At 30.8% G+C, this 25,276-nt stretch overlaps 1 protein-coding gene across 1 annotated transcript in view; it reads left to right on the top strand.

Annotated features, from left to right (window-relative positions):
- Positions 1–19,557, top strand: part of LOC135951599 (uncharacterized) — a 57,151-nt gene extending 37,594 nt beyond the window's left edge. Inside the window, exon 2 of the mRNA XM_065501282.1 lies at positions 18,405–19,557. Coding sequence (XP_065357354.1) covers positions 18,410–19,411 — 1,002 coding nt within the window. The 5' untranslated portion in view covers positions 18,405–18,409 and the 3' untranslated portion in view covers positions 19,412–19,557. The remainder of the gene's footprint in view (positions 1–18,404) is intronic.
- Positions 19,558–25,276: the final 5,719 nt, after the last annotated feature.

Raw genomic sequence — 25,276 nt, 5'->3', positions numbered from 1 at the left:
ATACCGTTACCTCTATTCTATTAATAATTCGAAATTATGTGAAGATAGATAGTTTTAATACAATATGGAGTTGAAATGAAATCTACTGAATTACAAATTTACTATATTTTGAATTTTTGAACTTTATTAATCATTTAAATCAAATCGAAATTATAGTTACCGAAATAATTCAAATTAGCGTTACCGTTACCTATTTACCGTTTCGAATCAGTAGCCAACCTTCGAAAATATTTTATCTTCATTCAGTTTTGTTTTTGTTCTGATTTTAATCATTTACAAAATTAATTGAAACAAATTGTTTAAAGCTTTTTATACCCTACACCACCATAGTGGGAGGGTGTTATGCGTTTCTGCAGATGTTTGTAACGCCCAATAATATTAGTCTAACACCCACCTTAAAGTATACCGATCGACTTAGAATCACTTTCTGAGTCGATTAAGCGATGTCCGTCCGTCCGTCCGTCTGGTCGGCTGGCTGGCTAGCTGTCCATGTAAACCTTGTGCGCAGAGTACAGGTCGCAATTTTGAAGATATTTCGATAAAATTTGGTGCATATTATTTTTTCGGCTCAAGGACCAAGCTTATTGAAACTGGCTAAAATCGGTCCACTATTTCACCTAGCCCCCATACAAATGTCCTTCCGAATCATAAATGTCCTTATCGGTCATAAATGTTTAATTTATAAATGTATCTCCACAAATTCCGCTCCAAATAAGTTTTATATACACAAAATTCATGTCACCAAATTTTGTTACGATCGGTCCATAATTATTCATAGCTCCCATATAGACCCGCTTCCGAAAATCACTTTAACGTTTATAAATAGCTTAAAAATGTTGGTAAACACACAAAATTCAACATAGTTAACTTTAATATAGACATAAATCACACGACCTAATTTCATGGTGATCGGTCCATAATTGGTTATAGCCCCCATATAACCCCACTTCCGAAAATCACTCAAAAATATAAATTATTGAAATTTTAAAAGAAAAATTTGTTTTCCTCTTTTACTTAGTGTAGGGTATTATATGGTCGGGCTTGACCGACCATACTTTCTTACTTGTTTGTAATAGATTTGAATTGAAGATAAATTGAATCGTTCAATACAAAATTAAAGCTATTTTTTAATGGATTTGAATTAAAGAAAACTTAAATGATTCAATAAGGAATGAAATCTATAAACAATGATTTATCGAGGGAATGAATTCAAAGTGTTTGTAGTACTAAGGAATTAAGCCTTTTAATTAATTCATAATGAATTCTTTAAGGGAATGGTTTGGAGATAATTTGAAATTTAATTGAGAATAAAGTCTTTCTAACCTTTGCATGCGGCTTTGAATTTCATTGTATACGACTTTAAATTAATTCAATGCAAAGTTAAAGCTATTTTGTAAAATTAATTTAAATTTAACCTTTTCAATTTAGTTGTTTAAAAAATTGTGCTATGTAGGGTATATAAATAACCTCAATGCATGCTGCAACAACATAAACTTTTCCAAACACTTAATTAAGAAAACTTCTCTTAACAGCAAATTTAATCAAAATAAATATTTAATAATTTTCCATTTCCTGCAATTAAGCAAAATTTCGTAAAAAATATTGCAAGGAAACCTTTACAAATGCAGCAAAAAATATTATATTTTCAATTAAAATTTTGAAAAATTTACACACACACACAACAGACTTATAAACAAAAAATTATCAACCTTTTCAAAACAGAATTGAAAAAAACTACACACTAATATTTATTACTTTAGCAAAAAGACTGGCCCATATTTTTTCAAATTGTTTTATATCTCTTTTTATATCTTTTAAAATAATAATAACAAATAAAAACCATAAAATTAAACATAGCCATATAAATAGCAGTAGAGCACAATACAGCACACACGCCATTTCGTAAATGTCAACTTGAGTTTTGTTTTTTTTTGGTTTTTCAATATTTAAGTGGACTACATGCAGTCGGTCGGTAAGTGTTTCGTATGAGTCTAAAGTAGTTTACGCACTATTTTCAGTTTCAATTGCCTTTTACTTCTGCCAAATGCCAGCAAATAATTTTAACAGGTTTTATTTGTAACACATTTAGCCAAAAAAAAAAAACAAAAAATGTAGTTTTTCTCAAATGTTTATTAAAAATTTTTCAAACAACATGAATTATTATTAGTTTTGAAAATTAAGAAAACTTATGTTTTGATGTTTGGAAAACTGTGCAAATTACGCATACTTGAAATGGGTTTATTTGGATGTTTTTTATATTTAGTGCGAAAATTACACAAAATTTTAAAAATAGTGATTGCTTAATAGTTTTAATTTGTTCGTAAAGATTTTAATTTGCGTTCATGCCAAATGATTCAGTAAAAATTTTGAGACTGAAAATATAGTAGCTGCTGACAAAATTAACAATGATTTAATGATTTTGTTTAAGTTTTGAAAAGAGTTCAAAAAAATATCAAAGTTTGTTTCACTAATAAATTCTCACCACTTAGGTTTTTCACAACTGAGTTAGGTCTTTGACAGGAGACCTGTTTATTTATCTCTGATTGGAAGATTCAATTTGAATGCAACAAGAGAATTTAGACTGAGTATGGTTTATATTAGAATGAAATGAATGGTTGATTTTATGGAATTTTCATAAATAAATTCATCCATATATATAAAGAAAATCTAGCTAAATTTTCTCTATTCAAAATGTTGTCTCTTATGCTTTTTTTTGACTATTTTTTACGTTAAACAAATTTTAATTTTCCAGCCATAAACACAAGGTGTAGGTGTTAATATTTATTAATAGACACTACTAATCGCCTGCCATACCCAGAAAAAATGCAACAAAAAAAAAACCAACATAATTTAAACTAAATCTTGGCTTCAACACTCTTGTTATCGCCCAAATCAACTGCCAACAAAACAGTAAAAGGAAATTAAATTTCAAAAAAATCTCAAAACAGTAGCAAATTTTTTTCAAATTATTTAACTACAGATGTTTATCATCAGCTCAACTCTACATAGTTTGCAAATTAAACAAACAATTAATTTATAACTTTATTGTTTTTTATTATATATTTCAATACAATTTAACTGCAATTTGCATTGTTTTTGTTAAATTTATCGTTCATGAAGTATTTCTTTATGGAGAAGGTGTTGGCTGTGTTTAAAATAAATTTATGAGTGATAAAGTTTAAGCTGGTAGAACGCCAACGCTTGAATTTTTTGCTTCGCTGATTTCCTTAAGATTTAAACAATTTTCATGGCAAAAACTGAAATTAAATTAAGATGTTAAAGTTTAATTACCAAACGTGTTAATTAACTGAGAAAGAAAATAACCAAAAACAAGACAGTCTAAGATAAATAGTTTAAAAGTTCAAGTCATGCTTTTAATAGCAAGTGAATTGCTTTGAAAGCTTTTTGGTGTAAAATTTATTTAGAGTTAGACGTAACATATTATATTCACTAAATAGCAATTCAAAAATCTAAACTCTATTTGCAGCAAATCGTATGTGGCTCTAGCGACTTCAAGCTATATTCTACAATAGAGGATAACTTATGTCGCACTAGCGACTATAAGCTGTCCTCTATAGTAGATGACGCTTTAGCGACTTGGAGGACTGCTTCTCCAATAATAGAGGACAACTTATGTAGCCCTAGGGACTGCAAGCTAACTAATGTTGATCTAGCGGCTACAAGCTATTTAGTAGAGGACTACTTATGTCGCTTTAGCGATTTCCAGCTATCCTCTATAGTAGAGAACAACATATATCGCTCTAGCGACTACAAGATTTACTCTACATAATAGGACTACTGTCGCTCTAGCAATTACAAGCTGTTCTCTATGGTGATGACTTATTATGTTGCTGTAACTGTCTTTTATAATAGAGGCCAATTTTTGTCGCTCTAGCTACACATAGTAGAAGACTATTTTTGTCGCTCTAAAAGCTGCCCTGTATAGTAGATGACTATTTGTGTAGCTTAAACGACTACTAGCTGTCCTCTATAGTAGAGAACTCCTTATGTCCTCTATATTAGAGGACTACTTAAGCTACGTCTCCGCATACACCGTAATTGGCACCGAAAACGAAATTCCATACATTTCGGTGCAAATGAAAGCTTATGTCCGTCCATTCCTTTAACAGCTTTTTGGTCTCTTAGAGGGATGCCAGTGGGATAGTATCAAAATAAATGTTATAACACAAAAATTGTATGTCTGCAGATATCAAAAACATTAAACGAGCATCGTTATCTACTTAATAAATTAGCAGACAGGTTTTTTGAAATTCGAACCCATTAGAGGATAAAACGGGTAAAACTAGATTCTGGTACTTTTTGGAAATTCGAACCTTTATTGTTACAGGCCAGAAAATCCGTAAAATCTTGCGTAGGCATTTGCTGTGATACACATGAAGACATTGTGTATCATGTAATGCCATGTTCCAGGTCTCGCATAAAACAGAGTAGATTTTATGTTGAAATAAAATAATTTAATTTTGGTTCGAAATATTACACGATTTCCAAACCGTATTTAACTGGGCCTTATTTATGAGACTGGATATAACAACTGCTGAGACACCACTTGTATCAATTATGCCGAGGTAGCAGAAGGACTTTACATCTTCAATATCTTGATCGAATACGAAGAAACGGCGCACAGTGCTTTGTTCAATGGACAAAAATCAAAAACAAGATTATGTCTTTGATGTTAATGAAATTTATATTTTTCAATAGACAACTAAATAACCCATTCGTGTAAAAAATACTTTTTTATAAATATCTCTTTTTATCGTCACTAGAGGTCGCTAAAGTTAGTACATTTTCAACATAAATTTTATGGAGAAAAATAAAATTTTTTTATGGTTAACTAAAATCATTGTTAAAAGTTCGTTTTAAAAGATATACACACGCGATTGACTGCAAATGAAAGAATATGAATGTGGAATTATGGAAAATTACTGTTTTTGCCAAAAAAGGTTTAACCGTTTAATCTGCGCTATTTTTAATAATTAAAATTTTTTTTATTGTAAGCCTGAAATTCTAAAACTTTGTTGGAATATTAGCAAAATATGTGTTAATCGATTTTGATTATGTTTTACTTAAAAATAGCCTTAAGTATTATCTATAAGAAAATGTAATCATTAGTTGTCCTTTCGTATGAAAACTATTAAAATTTTGTTTTTGTTTAAATGTATAAATTACCATTTCGTAAATTTTCAATTTGATGGTTTGGGGAAATAGCTCCAGATTTTTGGTTTTCTATAAAATTGTACCGTTTTTTCTTTTAAATAACTAAGAAATATTAAGTTATTTAACAAAAGTAGTTTAATGGTATAAAGTGTATTAATAGGTCTTTATTTGGTTCTTGATATTGTATGTCTTTTTGCTGAAATCAAGAAAAAATTCTAAAGTTTGATTTAATTTTGAAAAAAAACATGTTAATCAATTTTAATTTTTCTTTAATTTTATCTAATGCCTATCTCTTATTTATTATAATGTGAAATCATTATTTGTCTGTTTTGACTAGAACTTAAAAAAAAATATTTTTGATGGCACCCATAAATTATACATTTTTACCGTAAATGTAAGTAACTCAATAATTGAATATAACCTACATATCCTTAGGTTGAGATAGTAATATGAGCTTCTGCTGATATTAGGAACACTTCAAGTATAATCCAGCATCCAGTTTCTAATATTACAGCTGCACCATAAGGCTATCAACATTTGAAAATGTCCGTCCATCCATCCTTCCGAATTTAGAAAATATATACAATATTTTCAGTATTATTTTAAAAAAAGGATATATGGCAGTTATGTAAATCCTTGCTAGAATTGAAATTTTAATAACTAAATTAATCTAAAATTATAAGAGAATAATAATTTCTGAAAATTAATAATTTTATTCAGATTTATAGGTTTTTTAATGAAAAGGATGTATGGTAATAAAATGTTCACAAACAACAATAACTTTATTAAAATGATTATAACCAAATTGGTTCCAAAATAAGAAACGATTTTTACGAATTTTTTAAAAAAAATTAGATGTTATACAGGATATTATAATCTTGATGTCTTGGAATTATGAATATCCTTCCGATAAAATTTTCATAATCTTGCATCTAATATTATAAGAGGACAATAATTTATGAAAATTAATAATTTTATTCAGGTTTATAGGTTTTTTAAGGAAAAGGATGTATGGCAGTCACCCGAATCCCTGCTGCGATTGTAATAAAAATATTCACAAACAACAATAACTTTATTAAAATGACTATAACCAAATTTTAAAATGTTAGGAGTATAACTGTGAATTTTATTCAAAATTATATGTTCAGGATATGTAGGAGGTACCCATGTCCTTGCACGGATTTTTTCAATAATTATACTTTTTCTTAATTTTACCAAAGGGTAATATTCTACTAATTTTTATTCGTCTGCAATAACTCCTTCTATTTTTGTCCATTGCCTATATGAAAACAAAGCACTGTGCGGCGATCTGTGTTACAATTGATCCGGTGCGATTTTGTTTTATTTTCAGCCCTACCAGTTTTGCGATCTCACTGATGGTGGACATTTTCGACTGCATCTCTGGGTGACTGAGTAGACATACATATGTCATCGGCACAATCTAAGTAATCCATACGTCCTTGTGAGCCCCATATTTTTTTTGCAGATTTTTGCCTTCTGCATCACAGCATCGGGGACGCAATTAAAAAGAAAAAGTGATAAAACAAAGCTTTATCTAACTCCAGTTTTTACTATGATCTTGTTGCTCGTCTGTTTTTCATGTAACACACGGAATTCTTGGAATTAATTTCACTTATTTTAGGGCAATTAGTAGAGATGATTTGACATTGAACAGTAGATGTTGATAGTAAAAGCTTTCCCATTAGAGTATCCAAAACTGCAATCGAAAACCGGTCAACCGGTTTTTTCATCTTTGTAAACTCCACCGGTTTCGGTTTTTTGACAAATCGGTTTTTGTAAGACGGTTAACCGGTTTTAATGAAATATATTTCCAAAACTCATTCAAACATATTTATGAAAAACTTTGATGCTATTTTTAAAAATATTGATTTATTTTATAGAAGATTATAACATTTGACAATATTCCGTAAAAATATATAAAATAATTGAATTAATATTTAGTACACAATTCTTAACACATTTTCTATTTGTGTCTACAAATAAAAATAAATTTAAGGAGACCTTTTTTCATATTAAATAAAAATTTAATATAAACCCGTTAACCGGTTTTTTTTACAAACCGAAACCGTTTAACCGGTTTTTTTAAAAGACAAAAATCAAAATCATTTTTTTCAAAAAAACACACTTTTTCGGTTAAACCGGAAACTGATTTTTTTTAAATTTGCCAGTTTTTTGGACACTTTATTTCCCATAGTGTAACTTGCTGAGTTTTTGATGTTATAAGGTCTTCCACATTGTTTTTTAAAGGATTTCCTTTTAAAAGGATTTCCGGTCGATGATTTTTTGTTTATCAGCTTGATGGCAGACATATATAGGTCCCTTAGACGATGGTTTTCAGCAGCTGCTTGAAGTTCTCAGGGCACAGCATTTTACCTCAGAATTAAGGCGGTTTCATAATTCCTGTTGTCTGTAATTTTAAACTTTGGAGTTGTATGTCTAAGTGAATACGGCTAATAATAAAAAATCCATTTAAAATGTTCTGAACAGCAAACCATTCATTAAATTCATTGCATTTTTCATTTAAAATTGTGCTGTAAACACTAAGGCCTCGAATAACTTAAATATAAAAATAACATTTAAAACTAGTTACAATTCTAAAAAGAATAAAATTACAATGGTACCTATTGTTTTAAGGATCTGAACAAAATTAACTTTCCATTTACAAAATTTGTATAGTTATTTTACTAAATTTTCATTTGTTAAACGTGACCCAAGTGCATTCAAAGTTGTTTAGTTTTATTGTTAATGGATATTTATTTTTTTAAACACTTGTTAAATAATTGCTGAGTATTGTTAATGATTACTTGTATAATTATTGTTATTTTTGGTGGCGTTGATATTCGATAGATCCATTTGTACACGTACATTGAACAATTTGTCTGCACAATATAATTTGACTTTATAAATTTAGCAATTAAATTGTTTTGCATGCTTGCCACCGTATTAAACTGATTGGTTGGCAAAAAGTTTAATTGATTATAGAATTGTTTTCTTGAAAACAATTTAAAGTGTTAATTTGTTGTTGAAATGGAAAACAAACAAAAAACTAAAAAAAAAAGTGATGACAATGAGGAATGAGTTGTATTTAATTTGTGATAATTAACTAAATTCTACTGATCTTGTTTACAAACAGCTTAAGGCGAAAGCTTAAAGTTTTTTTTCATTATCTTTCGCTGTAATCTCTATAAATTATTCCTCTTTTTTTGAACAATTTACTAAATTTATTATCATTTTTATTTGAAACAAAATTTATGTATGTATTTTCCACTAATGCTGCTATTCAATTACAACTATTCCCATTTGCAACAAACATTATTTAGCTGTCAAAATATTTAAATATCAAATAACTTACACATGTCCATAACCACTTATCTATCCATTATTTGAAATTGTATGCAGATTTTGATAAGATTTGTCCAAAACAAAAACCGCCACAAAAAAAAATCGTTGCTCCAAAACATGATGTAATCATCTCTTAAGGCTCAAGACATTTAAGCCAAAAAAAAACACACACTATTGCTCCATTTTAAATTGTCCACTAACCAACTGTATTAGACACCACACCGCAAACAAGTTTATAAAATGCTGCACCATATCATTTACCAAATATATTTTACAATAAAAATAATTGTATTTTGGGTGAACGCATTTTTATTTTTTTGCTTTAAATTTGCGTACAACGCAACAATTTCAAATTTTTCAATTTTCATTATTATTTTTATTTCGTTTGGATTTAAAATTAATGCCGCCATAAATAAAGTCTCTGTGGACTTTAACAAAATGGGTCTGTTGTGGATTTTTGTTTATTTTTATATTTTTTTTTTTTGGCAAATTCCATGTTAGATTTTGTTTAGATTGAAAAGCTGACAGCACCAAAAGTTTGTGCAAAAACTACAAACAATGTTTTAACACAAGTTTTGCTTTGATTTTGTTAAAAGAAACACAAAACTAGATAAAAATCTTTGCATGTGTTGCAACACGCAACATAAAAAAAATGTTTGCAGCGTATAAAAAACAATTATCTACGCACTGTATTAAATTTGTTTTTGGGGGCAAATGAAAAGAGAAAAAAAAGCAAAATATGTATTTTAAGATTTTTACTGTATTAAAGAAAATATGATTAATAGACAACAAATGATTAAGCATTTGTAATCACCTCGAATTTACAAAGGCGATTTATATTGCTCTAGCGACAACTAGCTGTTCTCTATAATAGAGGATAAATGTTCCTCTACCGTCTTCAAATGGATCTATAATTAATTAAACATTAAAATATTGTTCCGGAAATCCACCCATTAAATTTTTTATAGTTGCTTCCGTTACCTTTTTGGACGAGGTGGTCCACATACGCTTAAAATCGGACATGTCCTGGGATACCTTTCCGGTGTTATTTAATTAATTTTTTTTAAAAGGGTGGATTTGCCTCCCGTTATACAAAATTGACATTATTGTTCGAATACCACTCAATGGCCTTTTCACCACAGTGTCATGATGCCAACTTCGGCCAGAAATATGAAGGCCCTCTGTTGCTGTTAAGATAAAAGTAGTTTTTGTAGACACTCCGTAATATATATTTCTGTGTTGATCATGCCTGATGACACAAATGATTGGCTTCTTTTGCCAAAACTGCAAATGGTTTGCCACACAAGAAACTTCTTGGGGAATTTTATTTGTTTTTTTTGTCCGGTATTATTCTTGAACATTAGCTCGTCCAACAGCTACATAAAAATCTTGGCCCGGAAAAGTGTGACAGTACATAAATTTAACCATCTAACACACAACAGGTGTATTTTTTTTATAAAATTATACCTCTATTTTGTCGCTCGTTCTTTTTCTCTAAGTTCTTTAACACATTTGGCTCCGCTGTTCGATTTTTCAAACAGTAAATTTTTAAAAAAAAATGTTTATATTTTTGTAATGAATGTTAAGTCTCATCTTTTAGCTAATAAAAAACTATATCCCGACGTGACCATCCCCCTCCCCCTCGTTGCTAGGGGCAAATTTCTACAATTACATTAAATTAAAAAAAGTGTCTAAAAATAGACATTTTTTAAATTAATTTTTAAAAATAGTAAAAAAATAAAATTAAAATAATAAACATGAGGAATTATTGCCAACATATGTAACTGTTTCGTAAAAAATAAAAACTATGATTTACATGCAAATGCGGCACATCACATATGTTTGAACTTAACTGTTCGAAATTTTGAACTGGCTTTTCTGGGAAAACAAAAAACCGGAAATTACCCTAAAAAAGTTATTTTGTTTAAAAAAATAAATAAAAATATTATATCGGAGCGAAATGGGTTAACGCATTGCGACTATACCCAGCATTAGCATTGGCTCTGCGCACAAAATAATCAGAGCTATTAACTTTATGAGCTGGTTTTCTGATAGAAGTGTTCGGTGCTCTTCGAGTGTTGTTCGACTTTTTTGCCTTCCCAATATCTGTTAGACCTTTTTTTCTTCCTGGTCCAGGGGTTCCTTCAATGTTCAATGTCCTTATACTGTTTAATATCTTTTGAAACAGTGTGACGATGAACCTTCAAATCTTTTACTATTTTTTAAAAGTCCATATTGGATTTTTTTGAATTAATTTTTTACTTACTTTTTTCGCTCTCCATTTTGACGGAAATAACAGTTGAAAATTATTAATTTAGAAAACGTGATTAAAATAAATAATAATTTGTTGGACCAGGGATAAGTTTTGGCTGAAATAGTGTGTATAAGTTTCTGACTCACTCTTTATTTAAACTATTTATTGGGAGTATGAGTTGCGGGATTTTTTAAAATTTTTATCTTTTATTTTGAAACATTTGTACAATATAAATTTATTCAAATTACACAGGTCAACAGCAAAAAAAGGCTTCACTAACCACTATATAGATTTGATGTATCATGGTTACCTAAGTACAAAAATGGTAAATTTTTTTTAATTCTATGGATAGATTTTTTTTAAATTTTTTTTCTAAAATTACACCGTACGACACTCAATATTAGACACGAACCGGATGATATACGTCTGAAACAATAAATTAAATGGAGAAAAACTGCGTTTTCAGTTTTTCATTTCATGATACTGTTTCCTTTTAAAAAGACTTAAAATTTTCAGAGGAGTACATTTTTAAAAAAATGTTTTAAAATACTTGTGATCATCCTACTATGTCAAATTTAATGTCAAATCATCAAGAAGAGTTGTAAAATATTTCGTATTATTTTCATTTTATCCTGGAAGGATCAGAAGATGTCAAAAATGTCCTTTCAAATTTTTATGCTTGAGTATCCTTTTAGATTTCCAATAACTTTTTTTAAAAAAAATAGTGAGCTAAAGACCCAAATATTGAATACCACATGCCAAAATTTCATCCTTCTATCTTAACTACTTAAGTGTTAAAAAATATTTTAAATTTGAATTATTTGATTTTTTATATTTTATTTTAATATTTCATTCGAAAAAAAATATAACAAAATCTGTTGTGAAAAGTAACGAAGAAGACTTTTTAATAAACAATTAAAATCGTATAGTCGGGCAAGCCCAACCTTATGATACCCTACACCGGGTATATGATTATAAAGGGTTTTCTTTTGATATGAAACTTATTTGTGTTGAATATTATTTGAATACACACATTTTCGGTAGTAGGCCATATATGGGAGCTATGACTAATTATGGACCAATTGTCACAAAATTTGGTGGGATGAATTGTGAATATATGAAACATATTTGTGTTGAATTTTGTTTGGATACTGACATATTTCAGAGATTTATGTATATTAATGACATTTTCGAGAATGTTGCTTATATGGAAGCTATGGAATATTGTTGACCGATCGTCACGAAATTTGGTCGTGAGAGTTCGGCTTACATAAAACTTAATTGTGCTGAATTTGGTTTGAATATGTTTATAATTAAGATATTTATGATAGCTTAACTATTTTCAAATAGGCCAATTGTATGGGGGCTAGGATAAATAATGGGCTGATTTTAACCAAATTCAATAGCCTTTGTCCTTGGGACAATATAATGGTTTGTGGCAAATTTTGTCGAATTATCTTTAAACCTGCGACCTGTAGTTTGATTACAAGGTTTACATGGATGGACGGACAGACGGACGGACATCGCACAGTGGTATGAGAATAAAAAAAAATGGAAATAAATCTGTAACTTCTAAACCCTAAACTTCTAAATTTCACACGCGCAAAGAGGAAGTGTAGTCGAGTTTAAGATTTGAATTTGGAACTCATGAGCCCACCAGGAGCGGGACCAGGGGTTCCCAAAGTAGGACACCTCGGGTATGTTCAATTTTTAAAATTATCCTATTTCTTCGTTTGTGTTCCGATTTAGGGTAAGGGTTTAGAAGTTACATATTTATTTCCCTCTTTTTTTTATTCTCATACCACTGTGCATCGCTTAGTCGACTCAGAAAGTGATCCTGAGCAGATTGCTATACTTTAAGGTGGGTGTTGGGACAATATTTTTGTATGTTGCAAACAACAGCCCTAATCCATTATACCTCCCCCACTATGGTGGTGTAGTTTATAAACATGCAGTTTTCTTAAAAAAAAAAGGATGAAATTTAGTATAGAATATTTGGGTCTTTAACGCACTATTTTTTTTTAAATGAATTTATTGGCATTTTTGACATCTTTTGATCCTTACAGAATAAAATAAAGATAATACAAAATATTTTAAAACTCTTATTGTTCTTTTGACATACAATTTGTCATTGTTGGAATAGCAGGAGTATTTTTAAATATTTTTTGAAAAATGTACTTCTTTGAAACTTTGAAGTCATGAAAAACTGAAAACACAGTTTTCTCCATTAAATTTATAGTTTCAGACGTATATCATCCGGTTCGTGTCTAACGAATTTTTTATCTATTTGTCGGACGGTGTTATGAATTTTGTTAGATGTTTCTCCACATAATTTATGATAACTCAAAAAGGGATAGTACGATATTATTGAAGTAAACTTAACCTTTAATCTGTTAATATATTGCGTTTCAATCGGCTCAGTAGTTTCGGAGTTATAATTAAAAATTAAATTTTTTTGTTTTAAAAAAATCATGAAAATCTAAAACGGCAGAAATTGTTTAGATTTATTGCTTTATCGCAAAGCTGCATGCAATAGGAACAAAATGAGATATCGATCATAAAAATCGCAATATTTTTATTTACGAATAAGCCGTGCGTATAAACGTAGTAACACATACAATTTTCTGAAAATAAGCGAATTCACTTAATTGTGAATAAATTCGATCGTTATGCTCTATTAAGTAGGAGATTTTAATGCAATTTTAGCACTAAAAGCTTATAAGCCACATAATTATACAAAATGTATTCTGTTTCAAAATCTTTTAAAACCACTTAAAAATTTAAATTTACTAAGAAAAGTTTAAATTTTAGCAAGATATTGAGATAGTCCATTTTGGATTACCCTAATGGATGTAATATAGCTGAAGTAGAGTTGTAATTTTTTGGCTCCAGAGGTTCACTGGCATTTACTTTCAAATGAGTAACATAACTTTAAAATCGATGACCATATTCAAATTACTTTTGGCCACCTTCTCAAAATATGTACCACTGTGCGGCCTCACTTTGAGTTAGGTTAATACATAAACACTCTGTTATTTTGAGAACGTATTTGATTTTCACGTTTTTTTAAATAAAATTCCTGCTGAGTTAATCGATATAATCTGAAGCTGTCTTAAATATATTTAATACCTTTTCTAGTTAATGACAATAACTATCCTACGCTGTTTAATAAATACATAAATATAATAATATAAATAAATAGTTAATAGTAACAGCCAATATAAATTAATTAAAAATAAATATTTCATTATAACAGCCATAGAATTGTACATACATATTTGTTAAATAATTTTTTTTTATTATTAAATTTAATGACATTTTTTAGTAATTTATTAAACGGACTTTTTTAGTGTTGTGTGAACTGCAAACAAACATTTTATGACTTTTTCTAAGCATTTGCAGTCATGTTTGGTTTTTTTTACAATTTATGTTATATTGTTATTTTATTTGTTTTGTTTTTTCTATCTAAATTGTATTTATATTTGTTTAAACTTTAAAGATACAAAGCGCAACTCAATGAACTTGACTTAATTGTTTAAACAACTATAAATAAAGTGCTGTTGTGTTTTTTTGTTTTGGATTTCAGTTGTATTTTGTAGGCGTGTTATGTTTCATTGTTTATTTATTGTAGTTTTTTTCTGAGTTTTGTTCTCTATTTGTCAATTTTGTTAATAATTTATAAAGTTAAACCGTAACAAAATTTGCAAAAATCTGAATTCTGCAACTGACAATAAAAAGTAGCATAAATAACGACCACCCCACTGTGTTCAGTGAATGAATGAATGTTTAAAAATTATAGTTATTGATTTTTTTTCTGTTCGCTTCGCTTTAACATTTCTTGACTTTTGGTCATTGTATTAATTTGTTGTGGCTGCTTTATGTATTTCTAAACTTAAATATTTAATTTACGTGTTTTTTTTTGTTTATTTTTGTTATTTATGCATATTTTCTTTTGTTTTTTGGGTTAATTTCAAGTTATTCGTTTGTGTGTTATGAAAGAAAAAAACGGAAGATATATCAAGTTTAAGCTTAAACAAAAGATTTCAACTTAATTTGTTTGCTGAGTGACTTAATTGGCAATTTTATTTTATCAGATGCATCATTTCGTTATTAATTGTATTTATGTATTTGATTTTATTTTTGCATAATTTCGCTAAAATATTTGCAGACCTTCAATGTCTCCATAAGGAAGCTAATAGTTGAAGATTTGAAAAAACACCTACTTTGTATGTATACAATAAACAGTGGAGCAAAAACAAAATATTTTGGATGCACAGCGCTACAGACGATCTAGCTAAATCCGTCTCTTCGCATTTTTGTTGAAGGAAAGATCTTAGGGAATGACATTTCACTCAAATATTATATGTGGATCAGAAAAGCCTGGTATTGAAAATTGGCAAAATCGAGCAATTGTGCGACAACCTCCAAAAAAGTAAATTTTTATACCCTTCACCTTCTTGAGAAGGGTATATGTATAAGTTTGTCATTCCGTTTTTAATTTCCATAATATAATTTTCCGACCCTATAAAGTATATATATTCTGGATCCTTATAGATAGCGGAGTCGATTAAGCCATGTCCGTCTGTCTGTTGAAATCAATTTTCTGAAGACCCCAGATATATTCGGGATCCAAATCTTCAATAATTCTGTCAGACATGCTTTCGAGAAGTTTCCTATTTAAAATCAGCAAAATCGGTCCACAAATGGCTGAAATATGAGGAAAAACCCAGGACAACCTCGATTTTTGACCTATATCTGGATTACTAAGTCATTAATATAGACAATATGGATATCTAATGATAGATATTTCAAAGACCTTTGCAACGACGTATAAGTAAGTTGGACCAACAATGGGTCAAAATCGGAAAAAATATTTTTTAACCCGAATCTTTTTTTTCCCAAAACAAAAAAAAAATAAAATTTAAAAAGAAAAATTTTAAAATTTACAATTCGAACAAAAAAAATTCCAAAAAATTAAAAAAAGTAAATTTTGTTTACTTAAAAATATTTGTATTTTGAAGTATAATTTGGTGAATGGTATATAAGATTCGGCACAGCCGAATATAGCTCTCTTACTTGTTTTAAATATCATAATCAGTTTAAAATCAAATCAAACATATCGCAGCCTTTGGTTTTTTTTATAAATCTCAGCCATACATGAGCCGATTTTGGTGATTTTTAATTGGTTCCGCTGGTTATCTATAGAATTGTTAAGAGAATATAAAGGGGGTTCTAATAGGGACTTCCGAACTGTCAAATTGGCTGCAATTTATTCAGTTCATTTTGCCAAATCACCATGGACGGATATAACGTTCAACAACATGTGCATTGAAAGGGACAGGATATACTTCGACAGGAAACTTAATCCACATACGGACGGTACGGCTAAAGAACGGATTTTTCTCTATATTGTGTTGTGCAATCTACTGACCAATAGACCACGAATGGCTGAGACCCGCTGATGAACGCTTATTTCATAAGAAACTAAGAGTATCGGGAACAAGTTCCCTAATTTCATCAGAGCACATTCCATTGTAATATCGGTAGAACGGTATAACACAACCCACATTGCGATGATGCTCCAGAGAATCAATAGAGCTGGATACCCTACTGTCACCAATAAGCACATCGCCCTCTCCTGTACGCGGTCGAGTAACTCCTTCGAAGCACCGGCCTATACATGAGAGTTCTATTTCATTTTGGGTCGGATTTAAGTGTTGTAAATAATAAGGAGCTCAAATGAAGTAAAGTATTTCTTACAAAACCCAGGCACTTGAATGCTTCTTTCGACACTTTAAAGATGTGTTTTGTCCAGAGAACATCGCACTGAATTCTCATGCCTAGAATATTGAATGCTACTGATTCCTTAATAGTTACACCACCCATGGAAACAAATGAAGCAACATGATCTGTCGTGCGTTTGTGTGTTAACATACAACATTGAGTCTTAAGTGCATTTAAATCGCCTTTATCGCACATCCGAATTCACAAGATCTTGGTTAAGGGTATCATTCATGTTTTGCCTATTGCCCCAATCTCCGAAAGTCTTGCCTATAGTTGAATGAATATGAGAAAGCTCGATATAAATCGTAAGAAGTTGTTACCGACACCAATGAGCAATAAGTTTCGATAAGAGCGCACCATGCCACACCCTATCGAACGCCTTAGAAACTTTCGCCAAAACGGTGAATGGAACAACACCAATTTTCCGATAGGAAGGAAAGCAAGTTTATTTTCGTGAAGATGGCCTTATATAAGAGCTATGACTAATTATGGACCGATGGTCATGAAATTGGGTCATGTGATTTAAGTACACAGAGAAAACTGATTCGTGATAGCAACCGAATTTGTTGCCAATCGAATGATTCTACCTTAGTGATCGAATTTTACAGTTGCGGCTACAGAATTTTGGAAATTCTTCAACCGAAATTCTTCTTTATCAATTGACTTTCTGTTGATAGAACTGAAAAATTCAATGTGTGCAACCGAATCATTCGATTGGCAACAAATTCGGTTGCTATCACGAATCTGTTTTTTCTGTGTATATATGAAAGTTGTTTCATTTATGACCTATAAAGTCTTATTTCGAGAAGACATTTGTATGGGGGCTAGGTGAAATAATGGGTGTTAGACTAATATTTTTGGACGTTGCAAACTTCAGCACAAACGCAGCACCACTATGGTTGTATAGGGTATAACAATCTTCAGTAATGGGACCTATTTCTGGATGAATGGGTATGTCAAATAAGATTCAAAGGCACAGTTTGTTGTGGATTTTTGGTTGGCTGGATCATATTTCATTGAAAAGGAAAAATTGTCGATGATATCCCACACAAACTTTTATTTTAATTTAAAGGAAGTGCTTAAGGATTTTTTTTTTAAAAAAAAGTTTTTTATTATATTGTTCGTGCCTTTAAATGTCTAGGCCTTACAATAAGTAATTAAATCTAAACAATTATTATTCTCTCAGTGGAGAATATACATATTTGGTATACTAGATGAGTGGTAAATCAGCTCCACATAGCCTGCATCTGTCTTGGGTTACTGTAAGTAGCCTTGCAAGCGGGTTCGGATGATGATGTAATTTTGACAAATAAGCTTCACGAGTTTTTCTAAATTCGTCCTTGACCAAAGGTACATCTAAGTCTCTGTGGATGTTCTCGTTTCTTATGTACCATGGAGCTCCCGTCATGGTTCTAAGAATTTTGGATTGTGCTCTCTGTATGAGATCTAGACTGGTATTACTTGCTGTTCCCCATAATTGGATTCCGTATGTCCAAATTGGCTTATACAGGATGACTTTGCAGTTAAGGCTCAATTTCGATTGATGATTTTTAAAATATAATTAAGAATAACCTTTGCTTACAATAAGCTTATATACCTTTGACACTCATGGTGAATGATATAATACTAAACGATATACATATATCTTCGAAAATAAATATACATTTTTAATTTAGTACAGTATTTGATACCAATAAAAATTATAAAATTTCATGCATACCTCAAATCCCAAATTTTACATTTCCCAATTTTTTTTAAACGAAATAACACAAAAAAACCCTAACATCCTTATATAATCTAATCTTCTTTTTTCTCATTTTATTTCCAGACAAAATGTTCAAACTACTCGGTGTGCCAACACTTCTAGCATTCTACACTTCTATTGCGGCGGCGGGTAGTATTGGTGGCTATCACTATGAAAAGCCCTCAGTGTCGCTGGGTTTGGTAACGGGTCCCGCTAATCTGGGACATGGTCACAATTTTGGACCGATACCAACATTACAACCACTACCACCAGTGCCCGCTCTACCAGCACTACCTACACCACGTTCAAAGGGTCAATTTGTGCAAACTCAAACTTTGTATCAAACCCACCCACTACAGTCCAGCACTTACTTGCCTTCCGCCGGTACAGGTATAGGTAAAATAGCTCAACAATATCAATCGCCAGCACAACAAACACCACAACGTCCAGCTGCATCAGCACCCTCAGCTCCAGCCATAAGATCGACACCATCGGGATATGGCTTCTCGTCACGCTCAGCAGGTTCGAATTTGCCTAACCCAGCTCCTGCACCAAATCAACCATTGCGTGTGCCTTTTGGCAAACAGGCTATTGTCAGTTTTCCCACCGGATCAGCCAGCGAAAATGCGTATCAGGCCAATGGACGCCAATTGAAACAGTATGCCGTTTATGAAATCATTGACAATGACATTGAACAAAATACTCAACCCTTCCTGGGCACACCATTCTTTGACAGCTTCCGTGCTCATGTGGGAGCCTCAGGAACTGGTGCCACTCCTGAACCCGTTGGTGGCATACAAATTGGCACTAGATCCAGTGCCTCGCTATTGGGACAACAGCGTTCAGCCTCTCAGCGTTCCTCCAATGATGCTGTGGCTTTGGGTTCTGGTGGTTTGGGCTTTATACGTCTAGCTAATGGCAATGTCTATTTGGGTTCCGGTTCCTTGGGCTACGTCAGTGGTCAACAGCATTCTCAAGAAATTAATGAGGCTCGCACACGTACGGGGGCATCTCAGCCAGATGCTGTACATTTCGGTCATGGTGCTTTGGGCAATCCTGGTTTTAACAGATTTGTATATAGATTTAAATAAATGTTAAATATAAACACATACATACACCTAATAATTGTAATATACATAAATATAAATCTTTGTTTGTAAACTATTTACTTTTTACTATTTGTAAAGAACTATTACTTATATACATACAAATAATAACTTTATACAAATGTACATAAATTAAACGCCAGTATGTAAATAAATTTGTAAAATGTGACAACTCTGTTTACAAATAATTCAACAGCTTGTCTATAATAATATATATATTTTTTATATGCCTTTATTATTTTTGTACATAAATAAATTATGAAAGTATTTTTTTAAATAAAAGAAAATTTGTTAATAAAAATTCTAAAAAATACAATCTATTTAATTTTGTGATAAGAAAGGTTTGTGTCTATGCAAAATTCTAAAGAGCTAATACCGTAGACAGACGACAGAGTTAATTTGCATTAACAGCACACTAATGCATGGAACACATTCAAGACAGCAGGCTACCAACTGCAATCTGTCAAAATTAGAATACACACGTTTATATGAAGACGATTCTTTTGACGACAGCACAGCTACACGACCACACGATTGCTTTTGCCGCTGTAGCCGAATTAAACTAATTTCTATTTCTGTCAACTACAAAGCAGAAATAGTGTTGCTAATATAATAAAAAATTTAAATCAAATGAGTGCTTAAAAAAAATATATTTTTTTTACTTAATTAAGAGAAGTTTTTGATAACCATATTGTTGTGAATTAATAACAGGTACATAATTAATTACAACCATATATATATGTTTACTCAAAATAATTGTTTAAATCTTAATTACTTTGGAATTTTGTACGGTTATTTTTTATTAAAGTGGCACCACTGAATTATAAATCAGCTGTTTACTTTGTAGCTGTCGTCTTTAACCTTCGCTTTACCAATACCCACCCGGGTGACCACATCGTTTTTATTGGTTTAATATATTTTTTTAATTTTGTTTCGATTTAAATGAAATTTATACTCACTGAACAAATTTTAAGGTTCTATAGAATTTAATAGAAACATTGTAAACTTTTTATAAGGTTTTTTAAAATTTCATTCATCGCATATATTTATAAAAGTGTAGTGTCACCCGGGTGGGTATTGGTAAACCATGTACATAAAAACACCTTTGGTAAAGCGAAGGTTAAAATAATTCAGTAGCTGCCACACGACTACAACTCCAGCCAGCAGAATTTGTGTTCGTGTAGCCTGCTGTCTTCAATGCATCACACCACTACAGTTTTTAGATATTGTAGTTGTATGAGTTGAGAATTATTCGCTGGCAAAAACAGTGTTGCCAGACAAAGTTTACCTTATGTCCCAATCTGAAAGTCGATGTCCCCAAAAAATCCCCATTTCAAAATTGAAATCCCCAATTTTGTCACCATAAAAAAAATTAAATTATATTGTAAATACTAAATTTTACTATGTTGAGTTTAAGAAACTAAAGTTGCAATCTGGCATAACAACATACGACAAGCATTTTTACATCTATTTACCTCATTGTCAGTTTTCAAAATGTTGATTCATCGATTTTGGAACAAGTTGTTTGGAAGATGTCATTTTACTTTGAAACCTGCCAAAGAATTCTTGATGTTTATCCGATTTTTGTATGAATTAGTTTTTATAACTCCTTGAGAAATCAAGAGCTTTATAATATTCGATTTTTTATTCCAGAAAAATAAAGTATATTTTGTAAAAAATGGACAAAATAATCCCTAATTTCACCGCATCGGAAGTGGAATCCATTTAAGTATAATTTAAAAAAATCACTGAAAAACTTATTGTCGTATTAAAATAGAATTTAAAGATAACACTCTGCTACAAAATAAAACTTTTTGTCAGAACTTGAAAAGCGACCCAATGGTGGTTGTAGCCTAGGTGGGGGAATACTAAAACCGTTTTCAAAGATTTTGAAACTTCCTCAAAATTTTGAGTTATTTTGAAAAAACAGTTTTAAGTAGTACTTTAGTACCTCTAACTCACACATTTTGCATATTTTTTTCGTCGTTTTTCAAATTCAACAAAGTTATTTTAATTTTTTTCTATGAAAACCTATTTTTTTACACAGTGTTTTAAAGACAATATAAACATTACTTGTCGAAATCGGTTTATATTTGCAAAAGTTATTAAACTTTTTCGAAAAAAGTTCCAAAGAGCTGATGTTTGCAACTTGCAAAAAGTATACCAATATGTTCTGGATCACTTTCTGAGTCGATTTTGCGATGTCCGTCCGTCCATGTAAACCTTGTAATCAAACTACAGGTCGCAATTTCAAAGATAATTTGGTACAAGCTCTTGTATTGCCCCAAGGACGAAGCCTATTGAATTTGATTAGAATGGGTACATCATTTCTCATAGCCCCCATACGATTGCCCTATCTGAAAATAGTTAAGCTCTCATAAATATCTTAGTTATATAGATATAAAAACCAAATTCAGCAAAAATAAGTTTTATATATGCCGAACCTGCCTCACCAAATTTACCATATAATGCCCACTTTCGAAAATCATTTTAATGAGTATAGATTTCTTAAAACTATTTCAAACTCAAATAAAATTCAACACAAATAGTTTTCATATACATATACAGAAGACATGTTAAAAACTAAATTTTCTTTATACATTGCAATAAAAATTTATATCAATGCATTGGTAAAAGCTTTCATATCAAAATAAGTATTGAAATGCTATTAAAAACAAATTTTGTTTTTTTTTTTAGATATTCTTAACAAAAACAATACTTATAACTTACAAATGTATCAAAAGATGCACTGTATTTTAAAACGTAATCAGTTTTCTTTCCAAACCCGTTGAAAAATATAAAGTCGGACAAAAACTGACTAAAGCTGGCCACACACGGAATGATTTGTTCGCCTGATTTGTGATTGAAAATTTTCAATTACTTGTGATTTTTATCGCGCACATCCCCATTAACAAGTAACAAGATGTCGAACACGAACAAATCATAATCACAAATCAACCGTGTGTGGCCAGCTTTAGTTACAGGTAGACGATAAGTTGACGAACATCATTGAAAACTTTTTTTTTAGAATAAATTCTGAATTTGAGGATGTTTCTGAAATTTTTTGACATTTTTTTCACTTTCGCACAGTGTAATTAACATTTAAATACGAAGTCAAAAATTGGCTCCTAGAGAATGATTTACCTTTCTGTGTTTAGCAAGAATTTAAAACAATTTAATATCTGTGAACTTTTGATGAAATCCTTTTTTAATTTTTTTATTATCAAAGTAGTGTCCTGGAAACGAAAAATCTAAAATTGTTGTGTTTTTCATCAAATTCTGAAGAAATGAAAGAAATAAAATATGATTATTTAAACAAAATATAAAACCAAATAGATTAGAAATTGAAATGTTTGTCAATAAATAGCTCTTCTGTTTTATTACTAAGCCAAGTACTCTACATTGTGAATACCGTTAATGTCTAAAAATGTAAAATCCCCAAAAATGGATGTAAATCCCCAAATTTTGTTAAAATCCCCAAATCCCTCCCCACGAAATTCTGTCCCCAAAAAAATCTTGAAATCCCCAAATTGGGGACAAATCCCCACATCTGGCTACACTGGGCAAAAACAAAAACAAATAGCTAAAATAATGAAATTAACAAACATAAAAGCGTAACACAACCTGCTTCTATCAATGCTCATGCGAGACTGACTGTTTTTATACAATGTGTGTGCTTCCGTACATGTGAAAATAAAAACAAGAGAGCTCATTTGAGAGCTCGCTGATTTATGGCCTCATTTTATAAAACGCAACAACAAACGTTAAACAAATTTTGTAGGGAAAAAATTCAAGTTTAAAAACCTTTTCCCTGTATTCATCATATAAATTGAGGCCCTTAAACACTTTGGGCCTCATTTTATAAAGTGATGCCCTTTATTGAGCCAAAAAATTGCCAACTTTAATTTTGTTGTTTCAAATGTTTGTGTCTATGCTAATTTGTGAATCCATTGACATATAATTGGTTGTTGTATTGACTAACCGGTGTACGTTATTTAAAAACGTTTAGTTGAGACAGTTACCACCTCCAGTAGTGTTGGGTAAAAATTATAAATTTTTTACATGTAAAGCATACATTATCTACACGACAAGTATGCCTATAGGTACAAAAATTACATCTACGCACAAAGGTGGGAAGTACATAACACCGCATTACATGCTTTTTAAACTTTTGTCACTTTATAAATTGCAAGTTACACACCACGATTCATACTTTTTATTTCAATCTTCGACTCCTTTTATACCAACCATCAAAATATTATAGACATTCCGTTTGTAACACTTCGACATATTCATAGCAGACACACAAAATCACTGCCCATACAAAGTAAACAGTTATTTCTAAATATCTTCAGATTCATACTCGTCACCTGCAAATGGGCGTATCAACCAAAAAATGCAAAATTGAGTTTTTAATGGATATTGGTAGAGCGCATCAAGGCCATTTTTAGCTTTCTATTTTTAAAAATAACGACATTATTGAAAAAAGAAAATCATATTTGTAACCACAACACTTTAAATTTTATTATATTTATTTTAATGCCATTCGACTTACAGTAAAGAAATTAATAAACAATCTAATAGAGGCGACCATTATAACTGGAAAGTATAAAGGGACAGATGTATAGCTCCAACGAATTTCAATGATAACTTCGGAAATGCCATTTGATTTTAAGCGATTGAAGTTTCCTATTTGCCTAGCATTTGCAATGACAACTTATAAAGCTCAATTTCAGTCTTTGTAAGTTTGCACAATGGGGCAGAAACAAACATTTTTGGAAATAAATCTAGCATTTCTAAATGGATCGTCCGATCGGTATAAGATTTGACAAGAGTAATCAAGGAGTATTCGAGTTTAAGATATTAATATGGTCCCTACACATGCTCCAGGGTCGGCGCTATGGGGGCTCAAAGTAGGGTACCTTCGACATGTACAATTTTTAAACACGTGCCATTTCTTTGTTTCCCATCCGATTTCAAAGATTGCTATTTACCTCTTATTATTTCTGAGTTATAGGCATTTCAAAATTGAAATTTTAAAATTTTGTCATACCTTGGTCCACTTTTTTAAAAATATCGAGAGGAATTTGGAACCGAATGGACTCTAATGTTTGTTAGTTAGACAACTAAATTACCATTAATATACAAACGATTTCAGAGCAATATCAATTATGTATCCAAAAATAAACGACTTTCAATTTAAATATTATAGAAATATTAAAACTTTTGCATAGCGAAGGTACCCTACTTTGAGCCCACAAAGCGCCGACCCTGGAGCATTTGTAGGGCCCATTTTCATAACTTAAACTCGAATACTCTTGGCTACGCCCACGTCATATTTTATGCCGATGATCGGACCAACCGTTTAGAAATGCCAGATTTATTTCCATTTTTTATTCTGCCCCACTGTGCGTTTTTTTGATCAAAGAATGTTTGATTAAAAATACTTCCTGACTAGACCTGTCTCTCTTAGAATAATTTAAGACAGATTTACTCCTTCATTATTACAAAAGGATAGCTAGAGAGGATAGAAAGGACTGGCAGAATCTGCAAAATATTATCATAAATTCAAACAAGTCTGGAGTAATAAAATCAGAAGACCTGTCGGTAAATATAAAACATCAAAAGTTAATTTTGCAAACCTTGTGTTAACTTAAATATAATTCTCAAAATGGTCCACGTTTTCTTTGTCGTTATTTACTTATTTTTCATCCCAGAAATATGCGTTTTGAAAAAGTAATCTTTCTTGATCATACTTCCTTTAAAGGGTTAATAAACACTTGTTAAGTTCTGTGTGTGAATATGAGTTTGCGTGTGCAGAAAATTTTAGCTCAGTTTCTAACCTGCAGA

The sequence above is a fragment of the Calliphora vicina genome, chromosome 2, assembly GCF_958450345.1.
Source record: "Calliphora vicina chromosome 2, idCalVici1.1, whole genome shotgun sequence".
Lineage (NCBI taxonomy): Eukaryota > Metazoa > Arthropoda > Insecta > Diptera > Calliphoridae > Calliphora > Calliphora vicina.
Note: the sequence above shows the minus strand (reverse complement) of the source record. Positions and strands in the feature narration are given on the sequence as shown.